Raw genomic sequence first — 18,857 nt, 5'->3', positions numbered from 1 at the left:
TACTCACTAATTTGAGTGTGCATGTAGCTGAGTTTTCGGATTACCAGTGCGGGGGTCGTGGGTTCGATTCCCAGCAGAGGCTTTGGTCGGTTTCTGCTGTGATATCACAATAGAAAAAATTGTCTAAGTGAGTTTGTTTCAAAAATAAACCAAATAAATAAATGAACTTTTTTTAAGGCTTTATTTAATTTTGCGAATACGGCCGTAATTGTTTGCGTTCCCCGTTAAAATTTCACAAGAAACATTAGTTTCGAGTGAAAGTGACCGAATATTTGACAAAATTGCAGAATTTTGTGTAGAACATGGATATGACGAAAAAGTTATAAAAGTCCACTCAGTGTGTTTGAAGGTGAGGCTTTAAGATTGGCGTCCTTTTTACTTTCCTTAAAAAAAAAATTTTTCCCTGCGGCGCCTTTTGCAAAAACAGAAATTTTTTTTTTAAAAAAGGGTAAAATTAGCTATAAATTCCACCTGGTAATCCCTAGATAACGCCAACGATAAAAATATTTGTCTTGGTTTATTTGATTTTCTTATCCCATCCAGTACAAGTCAAATGTTCTGGACAAAATATCAGTGCAAAGTTGTTGTGGTAGGTTATCGATAACTTGCAATAACAGATAATAAGAAACTACTAACCGTGATTTGCTCTATATATCAAAGACGATAAATTAAAATAGACAAATCATGGCTATCAACGCTAAATTGCTACTACGAACAAGGATTAGAAATCTCATGTTTCTGTTCAACTTTTCAGGCGGAATGCTGTCAAATTCCGTATAAAAAAAAATTGGCGAAACATTGGCTAAATATAGGCGGAAAAGTAGAACTCTGCTTTTAGTGAGGAAATGGTAAAAAACTATTATAGTGCCAACAATTGAAACTATTGCCGGCATCATTTTTGTTTGTTTTATTGGTTTCAGTGGTTCTTTTTTCTTCATCTATTTGAGAAAAAGTATATAAAATAGAGAAAACAATAACTGCAGCTAAAGAAACGTATTGATATGAAAACGAAAACATTTCATTGCTGTCAAATTTAGCTCGCGAAACAATTAAAAATTTCAGCGGCTATTCCGAAATCAGAATAGAGTACAACTCTAAGATGGGAAAAAAGGAACTGGGGGAAAAACAAAAACTATAGAAATTGCAAGTGAATTAGAAAAAGAAGCCAACAAGAATGTTAAAAAGCGTTTTGTTGAAATAATTGAAAATTTTAAAAGCAAGAGCATCCACAATCGATTGAAAAACGAACAGATTCATTGGTCATTCACAGTTTTATTTGAAATTCTCTCTTCTCTTAATTTTCTTTGTTTATTTCTAATCTTTGTACTTGATGGCACTTTAAAGAGTCCCATAGTACATCTATCACTATTGAGCATTGTACTAAAATAAAACACAATTTTTATCACATATCCACTCTACACAAACATTTTCGTAAATATTTCAAAAGGGAGTAAAAATTCTCTAGTCCCTGGAGCCCCTGGATTAACTCTTACATATTTTTTCCCCTCCACATTCGTGTTCTCCCCAAGTTTTGTTTAATATTCCGTACAATTTCACGTGGGTCAGGCAAGGGGGTATTTGAGCTAAAGCTGGAAAAATATCGAGAGCATTATCGATATTTTGTATGACTATCAATTATATTTTTCCTAAAAATTGAATAAAAATAAACGATCCGACACTGAATGTACCCAATAAGATACATATCACCTATAGTGGGCGCAATTTTCATCCGTTTGGGCTACAATTTTATACAATTATTTCTCTCATGACTTCCAACTGACTTTATTAAATTTGGACTTATTCGGTCTTTGCATTGATATTTCTTTTATATAAATCGATCTCCTGATTTTATCTTTCATTTTCGTTCGAAATATAGGTGATGGGAAATTAACGTTAGTATCGATACTATCGATATTTATTATAAAAAGTTCAAATCTTGCGACTATTGATATTTCCCCGCTCTAATTTTAGCCGAAACCGGTTCTTATTGAAACTATATTCACCAATACGCATCATGATGTGCCATGTAATAGGGACTTTAGATATGACATGAATGTTTTTGTTGCATTTTGTACAATATGTGTACTAATCATAGGCCTTTAATTATCTGTTATAACTTAATTTGAATATTGAATTTTATTGAAATCTTCAAAGTAATGTCGAAATTGTCCACATTCTAATAATACGAGTATGGCGAGCAATCGTCTTGACTCCTGTAACCATTTACATCATAGTTTTTACATCAGGTACATCAAAAAATCATGTACCTACATTGAATTGACTGGCAAATGCAAATAAATTAAAGATCACTAAGTGTGAACCTCCCTTATGTATCAACAACTAGGTTTGTACCAGTGTTTAGCATTTTATCTGGCTTTGTGCTATCCATTGATCTTGATCTTTGTTTTTGCAAATGACACTATTTTTAATTCAACTTGTGGAATTACAATTCAAATGAACGATACGGCGGCAAGTAAAACATTCATAGTGGCAGTGATACAAACAACAAACTCGCTTTGTTTTGTATGCCAAGTTTTCATTTTTTTTGATTCCATGCCCCAATCCAAAGGTGGATGGAGTAACAAAAACGCCACGAAAGTTGTATGTTTGCCGAGTAGTTAGTGCCACAAGAATATTTTTACACGTCTGGCGCCGATAGGGCCCACAGTTTTTCTCACATCTTTAATGGTTTTCTTTGGTATTTTTATTACTTCATTTAGCTGGTCATTATTATAAATTTGTGAGCAATTATGGGGTTTCCTCCTCCAATTATTGTTTTACTGCTTTCACCTACATTTTTTTTATTTTTTAACTGCAGAGATTTTTTCGCGTCCAAGTGCGAAATTCATTCTTTATCTGTTTAATTGCTCGTCTTTGGAATGTATTGGCAACTCACAAAACAGCAGAATACCGTTATTTTCAGTTTTGTTTTTGGTTTATCCTTTGTAAATGTGTTAACAAAAGAAAAATTATCTCACACTTTTTTATTTAGCTAAAATTGTGTTCAAGTAAAGCTGAGTTTTATAAAGGCATGTTTCTAAATAGTTAATGTGTTAGTGAAATTACAATTGTCACCATTGAGAGTCATCAAACAATGGCGAGTTGTGCTTTGGAAGTTTGAAAGTAATCCCTATTTGTCTTACCATCTCTTGGCAAGGGACGTTAATGTTTGGGTATTTGTAAACATAAGGCGTGAAATCTTAAGTTTTGAGATGTAACATTTTACGGCATTCATAGAAATGTATACATTAGGCAACCCAGTCACGCTTTTCAACAACGTCAACACTTATGCAGGCGACAATTCGTGCAAAGTAATTACCACCATTTGGTCGACATGAGCTGAAGTGAGTAGCTGAAGTGTTTACCTTAGTTATTATAATTCGTGAATAATTGTTGAAAACATACGTATGGGATTGTACCATATTTTAGAAATACTTTTTTAAACCAAGATTTTGTTAGTATACTACATCTTTTAGCTAATTTCTTCATATTTTGATCTTTTAATAAAGTTTTGTCAACATTTGACTACAGAAAATTTTGTCTTAATTTGATTTTCACGCAAGTTTCAAATTGTTCTGGGATCCGCAAATTTTATACATATGTATATTATTAATTGCCCTGACATTCTAATTCGATTTAGCTGTGTGTTCCTGTCGTTTGGTCCATGTTATGATATACACATCTTTCTAGATGCCGCACTTATTATTATCCAGTTAGAATGCAATTTTGACCGTGGTATCTTGTTTTGACTCCTAACAGCCATGATAGAAGTCATAAGGCTCCTATGCGTATAAACCAAGAATCTAATTTGAAATAGTCATTCAGAGAACTTGTTACATGTGACCTATTGTGGAGGGTATATTCTGCTTGGCCTATTTTAGACGATTTCACTTGTTAAATACTAACTTTAAGTTTTTACTAGCTCGATCCATTTTCTTCAAAGTAACCCAGCAAACATTTATCATTGAGCTATTTTAGAATTTTTTTTTGAATACATTCATCATTAAGTATTTTTAGATACCTTTTTTCTGGGATTACTTTTAATAACTCATATTTTAGAATTGCTTAACCACTAGACTACCCAACCACATACTTATTCACGGTTATTGCCGTTGTTGACGTTATTATCGTTCTTATCACTCTTTTTTAAAATTACAAAAATTTCGTATTCACATTCGTGAGTGTAACCAGCAGCAGTGTATGTGCGTCTGCAATAGTGAACGCTAACAAACAACAAAAATTTCATCGCCGTCATTCACCTGAAAATTTGTATTTCATTTTTATTTTACTTTCCATTGAGTTGTGATTTCTTTGATTGGCCTTTTGGCATTGTTGTTGATGCGGCAGCTTTTTCTTGACGTATTGCTGATGGCATTTAAGTTGAGATTTGTTAAGCAGTCGGCGAACGCGGTGTCATTTGAATAAAAGTGATCGCGGCATAGGCGAACAACGTTGCACTTGTTGCTGTCGTGTGGAAGAAATTTTCTGATAGTTTTGTGGTGGATGTACGCGCGTAATTTGTCTCCTGTTAAATTGCCAATAAGATGGGGGATTTGTTCCGTCGTCTTGTTGTTTTTGTTTTTTTAGATTGGGGATTTGCACTGTCATTACATGTTGTCTTACGTTTCACTTCTCTGATGTCAAGATGAGTGTTTTCCATTATTATTTCGTTAATCGCATATCTTAAGAAAGGTAATAGTTGTGCTTTTTTTTGCATGCAACTCCATGGCACTTTCGTTGTCATCGGTAATAGTCATTTTAAGGTGATTTGAGACTTGAATATTAAAGATAATGAATATGATAATGAATTGTTGGGGAATTGTCAAGAAGTTTCACCTGGATTCTCACATAACTTACCCGTAAACTTGTGATACACAAACATAGAAATTTCAACGGATTTTATTTGAAGTCTACCGTGGCACAGAGGTTGGCATGCCCACCTATGACGCCGAACGCCTGGGCTCAAATCCCGTCATTAATATGAGAAAAATGTCAGCGGTGGTTATCCCCTTACAAATGCTGGCAACATGTTACAACTTCTCTACTAAATGGTGTCGCTATTACAGGCCGTTTGGATTCGGCATAAAAAGGAATCCCTTTATCATTAAACCTAAACTTTAATCGGACGGCACTCATTGATGTGAGAGAAGTATCCCCTGTTCCTTAATGGAATAGTCATTGAAAATTTTGCATTAATAGATATTTTGATCAGATTTGGTTGTGTTTTTGGGTCCATTAGACCTATATTTAGATGTAACACGTATATAAATCGAATTCCTCGATTTGACTTCATGAGCTCTTACAAGATCCCTTAGCATGATATCGTTGTAATTTGGTTTATAAATAATATTTTATATCATTAATACTTGTTCGATATAAGACCTTTCATGGCCTTTCCATAATATTCAAATAAAGCCAGTATACTTATTAAGCGAAATTTGTTTTGCGGCCTTATGCAATCTTAAAACACGAATGTGGCAAAAAAAAATGGTATCGAACAACATAGGGAACGCGCCACCCCCAAACTTACTTGAAACACGGTAAGAACAATACGAAACTCGAATGAGAGGTGTTTGGTATTAGAGAATGAATATGATCCAAATTTGTGCCTAGTTCGAGCTGCAACCCCACTCCCAAGACAGGCCAACTAGGACAATATGGGTCTTTTTCTCCCCGTTCCCGTTTTTCAAATTAATCTGTATAATCAGGAATTCAATTAAAAAGGAATTTAGGAGTAGTTTTCGAATTTTACATCTCCGTTTGGGGTCCGAGATTTTCACGTAACACAACGAAACTCATATGCATGCCGAATGCTTTATAGAACTCAAAACTATTAAAAAGTTGAGTACAAATTTGGGGTCAGTGTCTAAAGGGAGACGCCCAGCATAAGAAACCAAATATGTGGACCTATCAAAACAATATGGTACCCAGGAAATATTCGTGGGTCTTTAAAAATGTTCTTTGAAACGAGTTTAGAAAAACGCTTAACAAATGAAAAGTTGTGGATACCATAAGGAATAATTGAAATGGGAGTCCCTGTTGAAAAAAAAAAAAATCAACAAAGTTTAATAGCAGTATGAGGTCCACGTAGTCAAATGAGACTCAAGTAATAGTAACCAGACTTAAGAACAAGAAGGCAGCAGGAGGCGATGGGTTGTCAGCTGAACTATTTAAGACCGGAGGCGATACGGTGTTAATGCGTATGTATTAGCTCGTCAGCGCGATCTAGCTTTAAGAACGCATTCCCGATAGCTGGAACCTCAGCATACTACGTCCCGTACATAAGAAGAAGAAGAAGAAGACAAGATAGAAGTTGTCAACTACTGAGGAATAATTCTACTCCCCATCGCATGCAAGGTACTCTCGAGCGTACTTTGTGAAAGACTAAAATCTTAAGTCAAAGAGATAATTGGGCCCTATCAATGCGGCTTTAGTACTTAGACTTTTGGTAAAGTCTCCATAATATTGAGACTGCGCCAAATCCCGGAAAAGACCGAGAAGGAGAGATCAACACTTACCACCCTTCGTTGACTACAAAGCTGCTACACGTTCAAAGATATTTAAAGTTAGGTATATCTTCAAAATCAATTAGACTGCAAGAGGACGCTTGCACGTTCCTCAGTAAGAACGAAGTTACAGACAGGAAGGCAGCTTATTCTGTAATGTCTTTAATAACCTGCTGGAAAGATTATACGAGATGGGGATGTGAATAGGCATGGCACACTATTCACAAAAGAATATATGCTAGTCGCCTAAGCCGACGACATCGATATCATGGCGCGGTCACCGGAAGTCGTAAGAACAGCCCTTGAAAAAAACGAAAGAGAATCGAAAAAGGTGGGTCTGGCAGTAAATGGAGATAAAACAAAATGAATGTTATCAACTCCCACAACGTCCTGTACACCCGAGCGGAGGAAGAAAAAGGAGAAAGATGGGAACCACACAGCTCCAAAGGATTTACACCACACAGCCTTAAAGGATTTACAGATGGAACCCACACAGCTCCAAAGGATTTACACCTGTTTTGAAACATCGAATAATACTAATAGCAAAAAGATGCTACTATGCAAGCAAGCGCTTTAGAAACAAGGCCACCAGGAGTTGGCATTGGTGAAGAAAACCGGCAGAGTATGAACCACGAACTGTATGACCAAAATACAACGGTTACGTTGACGAAGTCATGGTGTCAAAATGAAAGAAGAAGCTCTAGCAAAGGCTATCACTGTGGTATACGCGAACCGGGACGATGGAAAGATCAAGTGGTGAAAGACATCCGAGATTGGAGAAGGAGCGCAGAAAATCGAGGTGTTTGGAAATAAATTCGGCTAGTGGGACAAATGTTCCGTTATAGCCTTAATTGGCTATAACAGAACAACGCAATTTAGATATTTTTCTCGTTGTGAAAGAAAAATAATGGTATGATCAATTTAACATCGTCCCATACATATTTGGCAACTGCCCAATCTGATATTAATAACCTACTGTTAAATCGTTACGGTTAAGGTCATGCTTGGTAACAAATTTTTCGTCACCAAAATAATTTCGGCTTCAAATTGCAGGCAAAAATATCTGAATCATATCGTATGGTATTCCAAGTTCAATGTCTAACATATAGAAACACAAAGTCATATTTTGTTTGGTTTCCAGGCTTGCTAATCGCACAATATGTATTTCCGTAAAATTTGCTTTGGTTTCTGCGTCCTTGTAAAATCTTAATGCGCGGCGATAAAACCCCATTCAATTTGGCTGGCTCCAATCACCAGTTTTTGTTTCTTACTTTGCCACCAGCATTTTAAATTCTTTTAAATGAATGGCCACATTTTGTGGGAAAGTTTAACAATTCGGATTTTAGTTTGTCTCAGATAAATTCATCAACCATTCAAATGGCAAAGTGCTCTCATTTCATTTGTACGTGGGTCGGTCATGCATAAAAACCATGAAATCTATTTGTTTAGCAACAACGGACTGTGATATCTTATTTTGGAGAAAATTGAAACTGCAATAATGACTTCCCCCAATTTGGAACATCACATTTTCGATAAAAAAAATAAGTGGGGAACTTGACTTGATTTGAGCAAATGTCTTACTTTGGCATTCTACAAAAAAGAAACATGGGAAACGTTTAATTATTGTTTGGCTAACATCATTAGAGGGGAATAGTTGAAGAAGGCAATTTCATAACTTAAATCCATGTGTATGTGGTCATTCGAATTGCAAAATCTCAAAAAAAAAAACTTTAGTGAGAAATTTTGAAAAGTAATATCATTACAATTGGTACCATTTGGTCTGGTTAGAGCTCTAAAATTTGGCATTTAGGTACAACAACTGTGTGTCTGAATGTTGTTTCCAAAATTTATACATATTGATATTAAAAATGTACAAAAAATCGTATACAGCTTATCTTCGTCTACAGCGATAGCAAAAATTAAGCAATTTGGTAAAAAATTATCGCATTCTTGACAAAAATGAAATATCACTTGACAAATCGTACCAGTAGTGGAAGAAAACCTAAAGGTTTAATGCTGTTATTGTAACTATCTGGTACAGTCCTTACGATTTGAGCTAGACCTCTGAATTTTGGGATGTAGGTACACTATGAAAGTATATATGGAACGCCTTGATTATTTTTTTTTTTTTTGGAATTCGTACATTTATTTTTATGTTGTATTGAACTAAACCTCTCAAAATTGAGATACAGTAACTCTTTGACAATATATATTGAACGTCAAAAAGTGTTTTCTGAAATTCGTACACATAAATGCTAAAAAGTTCGAAATTGTACTTTCTTTGCGCATTACGGTAAAGCTATCAAAATTGGAATAAAGTTACAACTTAACAGCAAACTCGTATATTGAGCGACTAGAAGATTTGTATATCCTCCACCATAGCATGGGATATACTAATTTCGTCATTCTGTTTGTAACACCTCGAAATATGCGTCTAAGGTCCCATAAGGTATATATTCTTGATCCGTCCGTCTGTCTGTTGAAAGTACGCTTACGCGGATACTTTTTATTAGTGTAAGTCGGTTTGGATTGTAAATGGGCCGAATTGAACAATGTTTTGATATAGCTGCCATATAAACCGATCTTGGGTCTTGACTTCTTGAGCCTCTAGAGGGCGCAATTCTAATCCGATTTGGCAGAAATTTTGTACAACGACTTCTGCCGTGACATTCAATATAGGTGTCCAATATGGATGGTCTGAATCGATCTATAGCTTGATATAGCTCCCATATAAACCGATCTCCCGATTTTGTTTCTTGAGCCCCTACAAGGCGCAATTCTTATCCGAATGGACTGAAATATTAAACAATTACTTCTACAATGTTAAGCATTCAATTCATTTATCTGAATCGGACTTGATATAGCTCCAATAGCATAACAGTTCTTATTCATTTTTCTTTGTTTGCCGAAAAAGAGATACCGCGCAAAGAACTCGACAAATGCTATCCATGGTGGAGGGTATATAAGATTCGGCCCGGCCGAACTTTGCACGTTCTTACTTTTTTTGAAATTCGTTAAATTAGCTTCTTAACAGGGGCAAACTTCTGACATCAATGATAAGGGGCCTCCCTTTTATAGCCGAGTCCGAACGGCCTGCTGCAGAGCGAAACCTCTTTGGAGAGAAGTTTTACATGGCATAGTACCTCACAAATGTTGCCAGCATTTGGAGGAGAACCTCCCCTGTTCCTTAGCGGTATATTCATGAGCAAAATTTGCAATTTACATTTAGCTACTTAAACGATATCTAAATTTTTTTAGAATTCGCTCATGTAGGTAATAGTTCTAAAACGTTCAAAATGGTGCTGTCTTTAGGGTTTGAGTGAAAGCTCTTTGGAATTTGTACATTTAGCTAGTAAAACGTACAAAACTGTACTTTTTCTACGGATTGAGCGAAGCTCCGAAATTTGAGATACAGTTAAAGCTTGACAGTATATTTATATTGGGCGACTGGGAGAATATTTTTAAAAACTCATATATTTAGATACTAAAATGTTCAAAATTATACCTTCCTTACGGATTAATCTAAAGCTCTCGAAATTGGCATACAGCAATTTATACACAGTTATGACAAGATTTCATAACTATATAAATTACATGGCTACATCAGTTTTTGGAAGTCTTACATTTAGGCGGAGGTAGCGAAGCGGAACGGGGGTATGGTAGTCTTTCCATTAAAAAAAATTATGAAAATTAATTATGCAAAAATTGTTATAAAATAAAAATTTTCAAAAAAAAAAAGAAAAATTTTAAAATATTTTTTGGAATTCAAAAACTTTCTTTATAATGAAGTTTTGACAAATTTTCTATGAATATCGAATTTAAATGAAATTTATAGTAAAAGTGAAGTTTTAATTTTTAAAAAAAATCTTTACAAAACCGAAAATTTAACGAAATTTCGTTAAAAATTTGAAATATAAATAAAATTAAATTCAAAAATTCGACGAAATTTTCTATATATCTCTTATTTCGACGGTATTTTCGAGGAATCTGAATCTCGTTTAGATTTTCCGAATATTTTTTTTGGAAATTTTCTTACTAATTTTTCTATTAAAATCAAATTTCCAAGAAATCTTGGATAAAAATAAAATGTTTGTTGTTTTGTTGTTGTGCTTCTATTCGTTTTGGTCACACATTTTTTCATTTTTATGTTGAAATTGTGTCCAGCCTAGAGTAATCGGGTTTGGTTTTGTTTCCATTTAGAATAGATTAGTAAACCAAAAAGTGCAATGGGCAGGTTATAACTTGGCAATCAAGGATTGCTTGGGCAAAAGGTTTTAGCTTTTGCTTGTGTTGGGTTTTTTAATAAAGATGGTGGCTGTTGGTTTTTACTTTTTCTTGTGCGCTCAAAGACAAGATGCCAAATTTTATGTGTGAGAATTTCTAATACTTAAACTGAAATCAGCAAATATTTATTAATTCCTCCCTCTTGCAAAACACCCATTTGGCAGTTCTCAAAAAAACCAAAAGCAAAAGCAATTTAAGTCAACCGGCCAATTATAAGTTGTTCAAGCAATCCAAATCCACCAACCCACATATTTTGGGCACATTGTATGTAACAGCCATTATAAATTTGGAATTACATTGGAAAACATGAAGGTATAATGTTCCGGTCGTTTTACTTTTGCTTATTTTGTTTAGTCTTCTTCGTGCAATTTTCCATTTTTTTTTTTTGAAAATAAAACAAAATGCCAAATACTTCTCCAGAAGAATGTGAGCATTTGCTCAACTCAATTGGTTACGAATCGAAATCACTTTCGTGTTTGCGTTTTAGACTCCAATTACACAATACATTTGAGACGATAACCGTTGAGTTTTGATTTTATTGTTTGTTTTCGTATTTGTTGTTAGTTTAATTGTTGCTAATGATGATCCAAGATCACGGACTACACAACTCAACATTGGGCTTATCCAATTGTATGATTACCTCATGGAATGTGCTTTTGGAAAGTCCACACAATAATTTCGTATTTTTATTGTCATTTTTACCAAATTCGATATTTGTTGTAAATGTCATGCTGCCCATAGTCTTGAAATGGCCTTCACGCCCGATTTAAAGTGAAGGTTGAGGAGTGCCTTCTCTGCCATTATGGGCATAACATTCCTCAGACCAATTAAACAAAACAAAAAAAATAATTTTCAATTTCTTTTTTATTTACAGTACGAGCCGCCCGAGGTCTGCTATGTAAGGGCAAAAATAATACCAACAACTGTTTTGTCACCATAGCCTTGGGAAAAGAAAAATATCAGACTTCTGTAAAGGAAAAAGCCGAGAGCAATGTAAGCTGGAACGAAGAATGTGAACTGTAAGTTTTGAGAAAGTCTCATTCATATATAGAACACTGATTTTCTCACCACCCCTCTCTTTTATTAAAGGAAAATTCCAGATCAAGGCAACAGAGCTGAATTGGTTTTAACATGTCTGCATCGCAACAACTTGGCCATCGATGAATTCCTGGGCCAAGTTACTCTGCCCCTCAATGAGATGGATGCCTATGATCGTGTGCGGGCGAAATGGTATAAATTGGAAAGCAAACCGGGTAAAGAGAAAAAGAACAAAGATCGCGGTGAATTGGACGTTTTGATATCGTTCACCGTCAAATCGGGTTCCCTGACCGATTTGAGTAAGAAAGAGAAACACAAGTCTTCCATAGGTCAATTGGCATCGTCCGTGGGTGGGAGTTTACTGTCAATTGGCACAATAGAAAAACGCAAAGGTATCAAGAAAATTGCCAAAAAATTCGGTTCCAAACTGCACTTGCCTGGAAGCAAAAAGAAGAATCAGGAGGACGATAATCTTTCATATACGGGCTCGTTTGCCAGCATTGGCACTCCAAACCGCATTCGGGTGCAGGACAGTGATGAGGAAGATGATTTCCAATTTGATAAATTATCACAGAAGAGTTCGGTTAGTTCTCTCAATTTACGCGACAGTCTTCACACACCATCGACAAATTATGCGCCAAAAAATCCTTCGCCTCTAATGGGTTCCACCGGTAAAGGTAAGGACCATCTAAGATACGATGGATCAGACAACCTCAGTGTGGATCCGGAATTGGAGGAAATTGAAAATGAAATTAGTATTAGAGCCCGTACTTTACCGCCTCCATCGAAACCTCCACGCACGCCTCAAATGGATACAGGTGGTGACATTAGGCTAAATGGCAGACACAACAACGAGCTGGATGAATGGGAATCAAAGTTGTATGGCCGCAGTGCGGACAGTGGAAATTCCGATTCGTTGAAACGCAGGTCTTGGGAACCGGTGGCTGTTCCCCTTTCATCGTCGATTGTTGATGAGGAGACCACTACTGTAGAAGAGCCAGAAACCATAAGCAAATCTGTACTTCCCCCCCTAAGGGAGGCCAATACTCCGGAAACTCTAAGTGACAGTTCGTCAAGCAGTGATTCTGAGCCAGAAGAGCCTACCCAACTACCTGAACCCCCCAAAAAAGTGGAGCTTGAGGTTTTCCCCGAAGTTAACTCTCAAACTCCCAAAAAACCTACAGATCTCTTGCTTACCCCTTCGATTAATGCCAATGGTCATGGTAATAGAAAGGATTCTTTGCTGTCACCCGATGAAGAGAAGAATGAGTTTGCCAAATTTAATGCTACTTTTGCAAAATTCGAACAAAAACATGGTGCTAAGGTCTTTGATATCGAAGAGGAGACGAACAATTTCCTAAAGAGCGAGTCAAGAGCCTCAACCAAGTCCCAATCGCCCCCACAGCCTAAACCCAGGCCCAGAAATGCAGCCTCTCTAGAAAAAGAGGAGAAATTGAAATCTGAGGAAGAGGAGAGACAGCGTCTTCAACGGGCGGCCGAAGATGCTAAGCTTGAGGCTGAACTACGAGCCAACGAAGAACGCTTGCGCAATGAGGAGCAAGCTCTGCAAAAGGAATTGGCCGAGCGTGAAGAAGAAAAAAGACGCGAGGCCAAGCGCCGTGAGGAAGATCTAAGGATACTGAATTTCTCCAAACGTCTGGTGTCCCAAGAAGACCAGGAACAGCCAGCAGTGGTGCCTGAAATAAAACCTACAGAACAAAAGGAGGAGAAGAAAGACGTGGCCAGAGAACGTCCCGTGTTGAGCTTCAACCACCGAGGTGAGCGTGAGAGTGATCGGCGTTGATGAGGGAGATGGATGTTTTGTTTGTGGCCAAAGGAATTTAGGCAACACCAAGCATTTTGTTGTTAACCCTTCCGATATACACATGTGTTAATTCCCCTATATATTTCCCATTCCCACTGGAGCAGTTGTCTATCCAATGAACAATCTTTTTGGTTATCTGCTTTTTGTTTTTCTTTTTAGTTTCCTTATGATTTTGTTGTTTTATTCTTAGTTGCCATTAGAATAATTTTTGTCACATTGTATTTTGCGTCCTATGTCAGTTGAATAGAAACTACACGTACTATTACTAAGTTAACCACAAGCCATACATGGAATGCCCTCTTTCCTCCTATAAACGCACCACACCACAAGACAAAACATTCATAACACTCATATACGCATGATTATTCTAAGTAGTGGCGTTTTGTTGTATGATTGCTTTCACATTCTTTCCAATTGATTGGCCACTGATGAATTAACCCCTCTCTGATCTCTATTTGACAGAAAAACCACAACCTGTAAGTACAGTGTCTACACCTAGTCCAAAAACCAATGAACGTATTATCATCGGTCATGAAAAGTCTTCTACGCAGGCGGAGAGACGTGCCGAAATTTCAGCAGCTTTAGCCAAAAAATATGAGGGCAAATCGCGAGAGGTTTTTATCTGCAAATCAAATACTTGTTGTGTTGTGGTCATTGTTTACTTAATTTTTGTTGTTTAGGAACTTATGCTAATTGCCAATGGCATGGAGAATGAAGCTTTGCTGCAGCGGCAACGTGTAAAAGAACTAGAAGACTATCTGGATAACTTGCTATTAAGGGTGATGGAAACTCAGCCAAAATTATTGCAAAATCCCTATTCACGTACCACATCGGCCAAAAGGTAAGTTGGTCCATATAAAATCTAAGGCATGCCCACATTCGATATTCCATTCCTAAATCAGTTCTACATTCTGCCGGTTAATGCTTGTTTGCTGCTTAGTAACTTTCTTTTCAAATCTGAAATCATTTAGGGTAAGGATAATCCTTTATCCCATGTGTCTGGCTATGTACTTAACAAACCAAAATGTAGTATAATGAAAATTTTCTTGTTTAAAATTTCATCAAGACAAAAACATTCGCCAACTTAGGTGATAGCCATACTCAAAAAAATTCTAGGCGCTGACTGACAGTTAAAGTGAACATCATTTTCTCAGTTCTGTCTAATCAATCTCAACTGTCAGATGAACTGTAGGGATGATGGCTGGCTGATGAGCAGTCAGAGTAATTTAATATCATACTGATTGCAAGGATGGCTAAGAAAGGACATGTCATGAAATGGATGACCATTTTTTTCCTGGGAGAGACATATCTCGGAAAGCCTGGTCCCAGCGTTACTAGTCCTTGCCTAGATCGAAAATAACGCCGGACCATAATTCTATTTTTGTTTATGAACCAGGTCAAAATCTATTTTTTTGTAAGCTCTAATCGATGTCTTAGAGTGGTCTTTAAAGTTGCATGTCCTTACATTTGGGAGTATAGTCATACAGAATACTTTGGATGGGGCTGTGACGTAGTTAGCCGTAGATTACAAGCTTCGTCCTTGTCGTTGAATTATGTGACTCCTCCGACTTCACCAAATGGAGAACTGGTTCGAATATTTCGACTTTACTTGTCTCATGACTAATACTGGCGACAATTGAAAGACATTCAGCCATGTAGAACTTTTTTACAAAAAAAGTGTCGCTTAGCGGCACATCGTTCGGACTAGGCTACAAAGCGGAAGTCCCTTTATATTGAGCCTAAACTTGCATCGGGAGCCGACCGTAACGCTGAGGTTAGCATGTCCGCTTATGACGCTGAACGCCTGGGTTCGAATCCTGCCTATCAGATAAAAATGTTCAGCGGTGGTTTTCCCCTCCTAATGCTGGCAACATTTGTGAGGTACTATGCCATGTAAAACTTCTCTCCAAAGAGGTGTCGCACTGCGGCACGCTGTTCGGACTCGGCTATAAAAAGTAGGAACCATTATCGTTGAGCTTAAACTTGAATCGGACTGCACTCATTGATATGTGAGAAGTTTGCCCATGTTCCTTAGTGGAATGTTCATGGGAAAAATTTGCAATTTGCAATTTGATTTGGAGAGCATTCATTGATATGCTTTAAATTGTGATATTGATATTAAATTGTTCGTTCCTTAAATGAAAAATCCGTGGAGTAAAGACGAGAAAGTGCACTTATTTGGAATTATGGTCCGTGCAATTCGGGAGACACCTGTGTCTTCCATAATTTTTACATTAAAAATGGACAAATGGAGGAAAGCATATGAAATGGAAATGGCGATCTGGTCGACCCCATAGGAGCCGGTTGTACGTATCGGATTGACCCGCTGGAGTTCTTCATCGGCAAGTGCTGCCGCCTCACACTGCTACAACAAAAACATGCCGATCTCGTTTTCTTGATACACCATTCCTAGGTAACCATAAGCAAAGCAAAGCAAATTGTTGGTTTCACGTTTTACAAGATTTCCTCAACAAAACAATGGTTTCAGCAATTCTCCATATAAATCCCTTACGTCATCCGCTCAGTTGAATAACATTTCCTAAAAGACCATCATCATATTGTGTTTAGATTACCGCTTCTTAATTTTGTCCAATGACTGGCCAAATGCCAAACGTTTATTTATCTAAAGAAAGACGATTGGGAGTGCTTCAATCTGTCCTTGGGGTGTTTAAGCAGTCCACTGTCATGTTGGCTCTATCTAGCGGGGTTCATATAATGGGTCTGCCAACACCCCCATGAAAAATCTTCTACATGTATAGGTTTAATTCCCATGTTGTTCGTTTCCCACCTTAGTTAGGAACGGAGTAACATCTTAAACTCCTTTCAGTCTACTACAGGTCACGACAACATCAGCGGACATGTTGCTTTCCCAGCAATGTAGGTCTGAAGATCGGCGAAGTTGTAGGACCTCCTGAATCTCTGATCCGAATCTCGTAGTAAAAACTAATTTAAGTTTATGATTCTTTTAAACCCGATGATTCTTTTACAAACATCAGAGTAGTCATTAATTTTGTACTTCAGACCACCTAGAGACTTCTACTTGCTTACTATGTTCTTTGTTCCTCTAGCCGTACAAAGAATAGATATACAAGCGTCTCGACCTTTTGAGTTCCTTCTCCAATATCAGACTCCTAATTGATTTGAAGGTTTAGAAAAAGGTTTTGTTTCAACAAGAAAATTTTGTTAGATTTACCTTTTTTATGTACGCTCTCTGTAAAACTTACCACAAATCGTTTTCATTTCATTTTGCACATTTAAATGTTTTATTTTCTGTTTTTTTATTTTAATAAGTATATATATATATTTTTTTTCGAATTTATTTTTGTTTATGTTCGTTGTTGAAATTCATTAACAATAATTTTTAATTTAGTTTTAAAAATTACATCAATATGAACGATTTTTTGTAAGAAAATGAGAAAAAACTAAGATGCACGCTTAAAAATTACATACTCGTACAACAACAACAGCTACTACCATTTCTCTGAATATGCATGTGAACAGAGAATTCGAAGCTCTCGCAATATAAAAAAGGCACAAGTAAGATACTTTCTACATTCATATGTATAAATTATATATATATATAATTTCATAACATTTTTGTACTCGTATTTAGTTATATATATTTTTAAGATTTAACAAGCCTACTCAAGTGAAGGTCAATATCATGCTTGAAATGGAACTCATTTAAGTTCTAAATCGATTGATTGCATAGAAAATATGGAAAGTTCACTGCTTGCAAATTTAAATCACATCAACATTTTACCCCTCTTCCTATCGCTCTAAGTTGTTGCCCGAAATGACTTTGAGTTTTTGTTTAATTGTCGCTACGCTAGTTCAATGGTAATTTCTGTACCCAATTTGAGACAAAAGTAGACCAGAAAATTTTAACAGCGGCATTTTCTTCTTTATTGCGTATTTTGTCCATGAACATTCCACTAAGGAACAGGGGCAAACTTTTCACCTTTCAATGAGTGCAGTCCGATTCTAGTTTAAGCTCAATGATAAGGGACCTCCTTTTTATAGCCGAGTCCGAACGGCGTGCCGCAGTGCGACATCTCTTTGGAGAGAAGTTTTACATGGCATAGTACCTCACAAATGTTGCCTTGCATTAGGAAGGGAAAGCCACCGCTGAAAATTTTTTTCTGATGGTTTCGCCAGGATTCGAACCCAGGCATTCAGCGTCATAGGCGGACATGCTAACCTCTGCGCTACGGTGTCCTCCTTTTATTCTTTATTAGTTGTCTTTTATTTGATACAATTTTCTTTATAGGAGTATATTACGAACATTTTTTTATTTTGTCGCAATATAAGCTTTTTTCTTATTAGTTAGTCTGTAATAATAATGATATGTCACATATTCTACTAGCTGAACCAAAGGCTCTATTACACGGTATGTGGAGAGTTATACATGTCGTGTGATAAATGAAACTATCATATGAAAATTGCTTTTCGAAATAGCACATGCAATTTTTTAGTTAAGAGCGTGCTGTATTCCTTCTGCCAAAAACATAAAGAAATCAGATGTTTTCGTTGACAGTCGAATGAAAACAACCCCAACTTAAATTGTTTCCACAAATGTGAATGATTTAAACACCTTTCTCAAAACTTTAACAAATTTTACGCACAAAAATATTAGATTGGCTCACATTTTAAGGTTAAGGTCATACGAAAATAACGTACAGGTGTGATAGCAAAAATAATCGTATGTAAATTGACAATTTTGCAAAACATTTTAAATTGCACGTGAATACAAAAACTGATATGTCATAAGACAACTACATGCCATGCAATAGCGACTTAAGCACGCTGCGATATTCTTTCGGAACAAAGTTTTTCTGCGCATATTTTTGAAGTCTACTTTAAGGCTTTTGCAAATGCAAATTTTGCTCATGAACATTCCACTAAGGAATGGGGGCAAATTTCTCACACATCACGCAGTGTCATCCGATTCAAGTTTAAGCTCAATGATAAGGGGCCTCCTTTTTATAGCCGAGTCCGAACGGCGTGCCACAGTGCGACACCTCTTTGGAGAGAAGTTTTACAAGGCATAGTACCTCATACCTAAATAGGAGGGGAAAACCACCGCTGAAAATTTTTTCTGATGGTCTCGCCAGGATTCGCTAACCTTGGCGCTACGGTGGCTTTTACTGTAGTGCTGTTTTTTATAAAAGAAAAGTCCCCAAACCTCAAATTAGCCCCAATTT

General features: G+C 36.5%; 1 protein-coding gene across 3 annotated transcripts in view; it reads left to right on the top strand.

The window, feature by feature from the left end:
- The window catches only part of LOC106088508 (rab11 family-interacting protein 5), a 35,254-nt gene that overhangs the window by 14,378 nt on the left and 2,019 nt on the right, over positions 1-18,857 (top strand). The window contains exons 2-7 of one of the 3 annotated variants that reach the window (XR_001221463.2): positions 11,665-11,809; positions 11,880-13,606; positions 14,116-14,129; positions 14,193-14,267; positions 14,334-14,494; positions 17,024-17,190. Coding sequence is in view for 1 of the 3 variants with exons in the window: in XM_013254069.2 (XP_013109523.2) it covers positions 11,665-11,809; positions 11,880-13,606; positions 14,116-14,267; positions 14,334-14,494 (2,185 nt within the window). In the remaining 2 variants the exon portion in view is untranslated. Of the gene's footprint in view, positions 1-11,664; positions 11,810-11,879; positions 13,607-14,115; positions 14,268-14,333; positions 14,495-17,023; positions 17,191-18,857 lie in introns of all 3 variants that reach the window. The other 2 variants (XR_001221461.2, XM_013254069.2) reach the window with 2 other exon arrangements.

Source organism: Stomoxys calcitrans, chromosome 4, assembly GCF_963082655.1.
Source record: "Stomoxys calcitrans chromosome 4, idStoCalc2.1, whole genome shotgun sequence".
Classification (NCBI taxonomy): domain Eukaryota; kingdom Metazoa; phylum Arthropoda; class Insecta; order Diptera; family Muscidae; genus Stomoxys; species Stomoxys calcitrans.
Note: the sequence above shows the minus strand (reverse complement) of the source record. Positions and strands in the feature narration are given on the sequence as shown.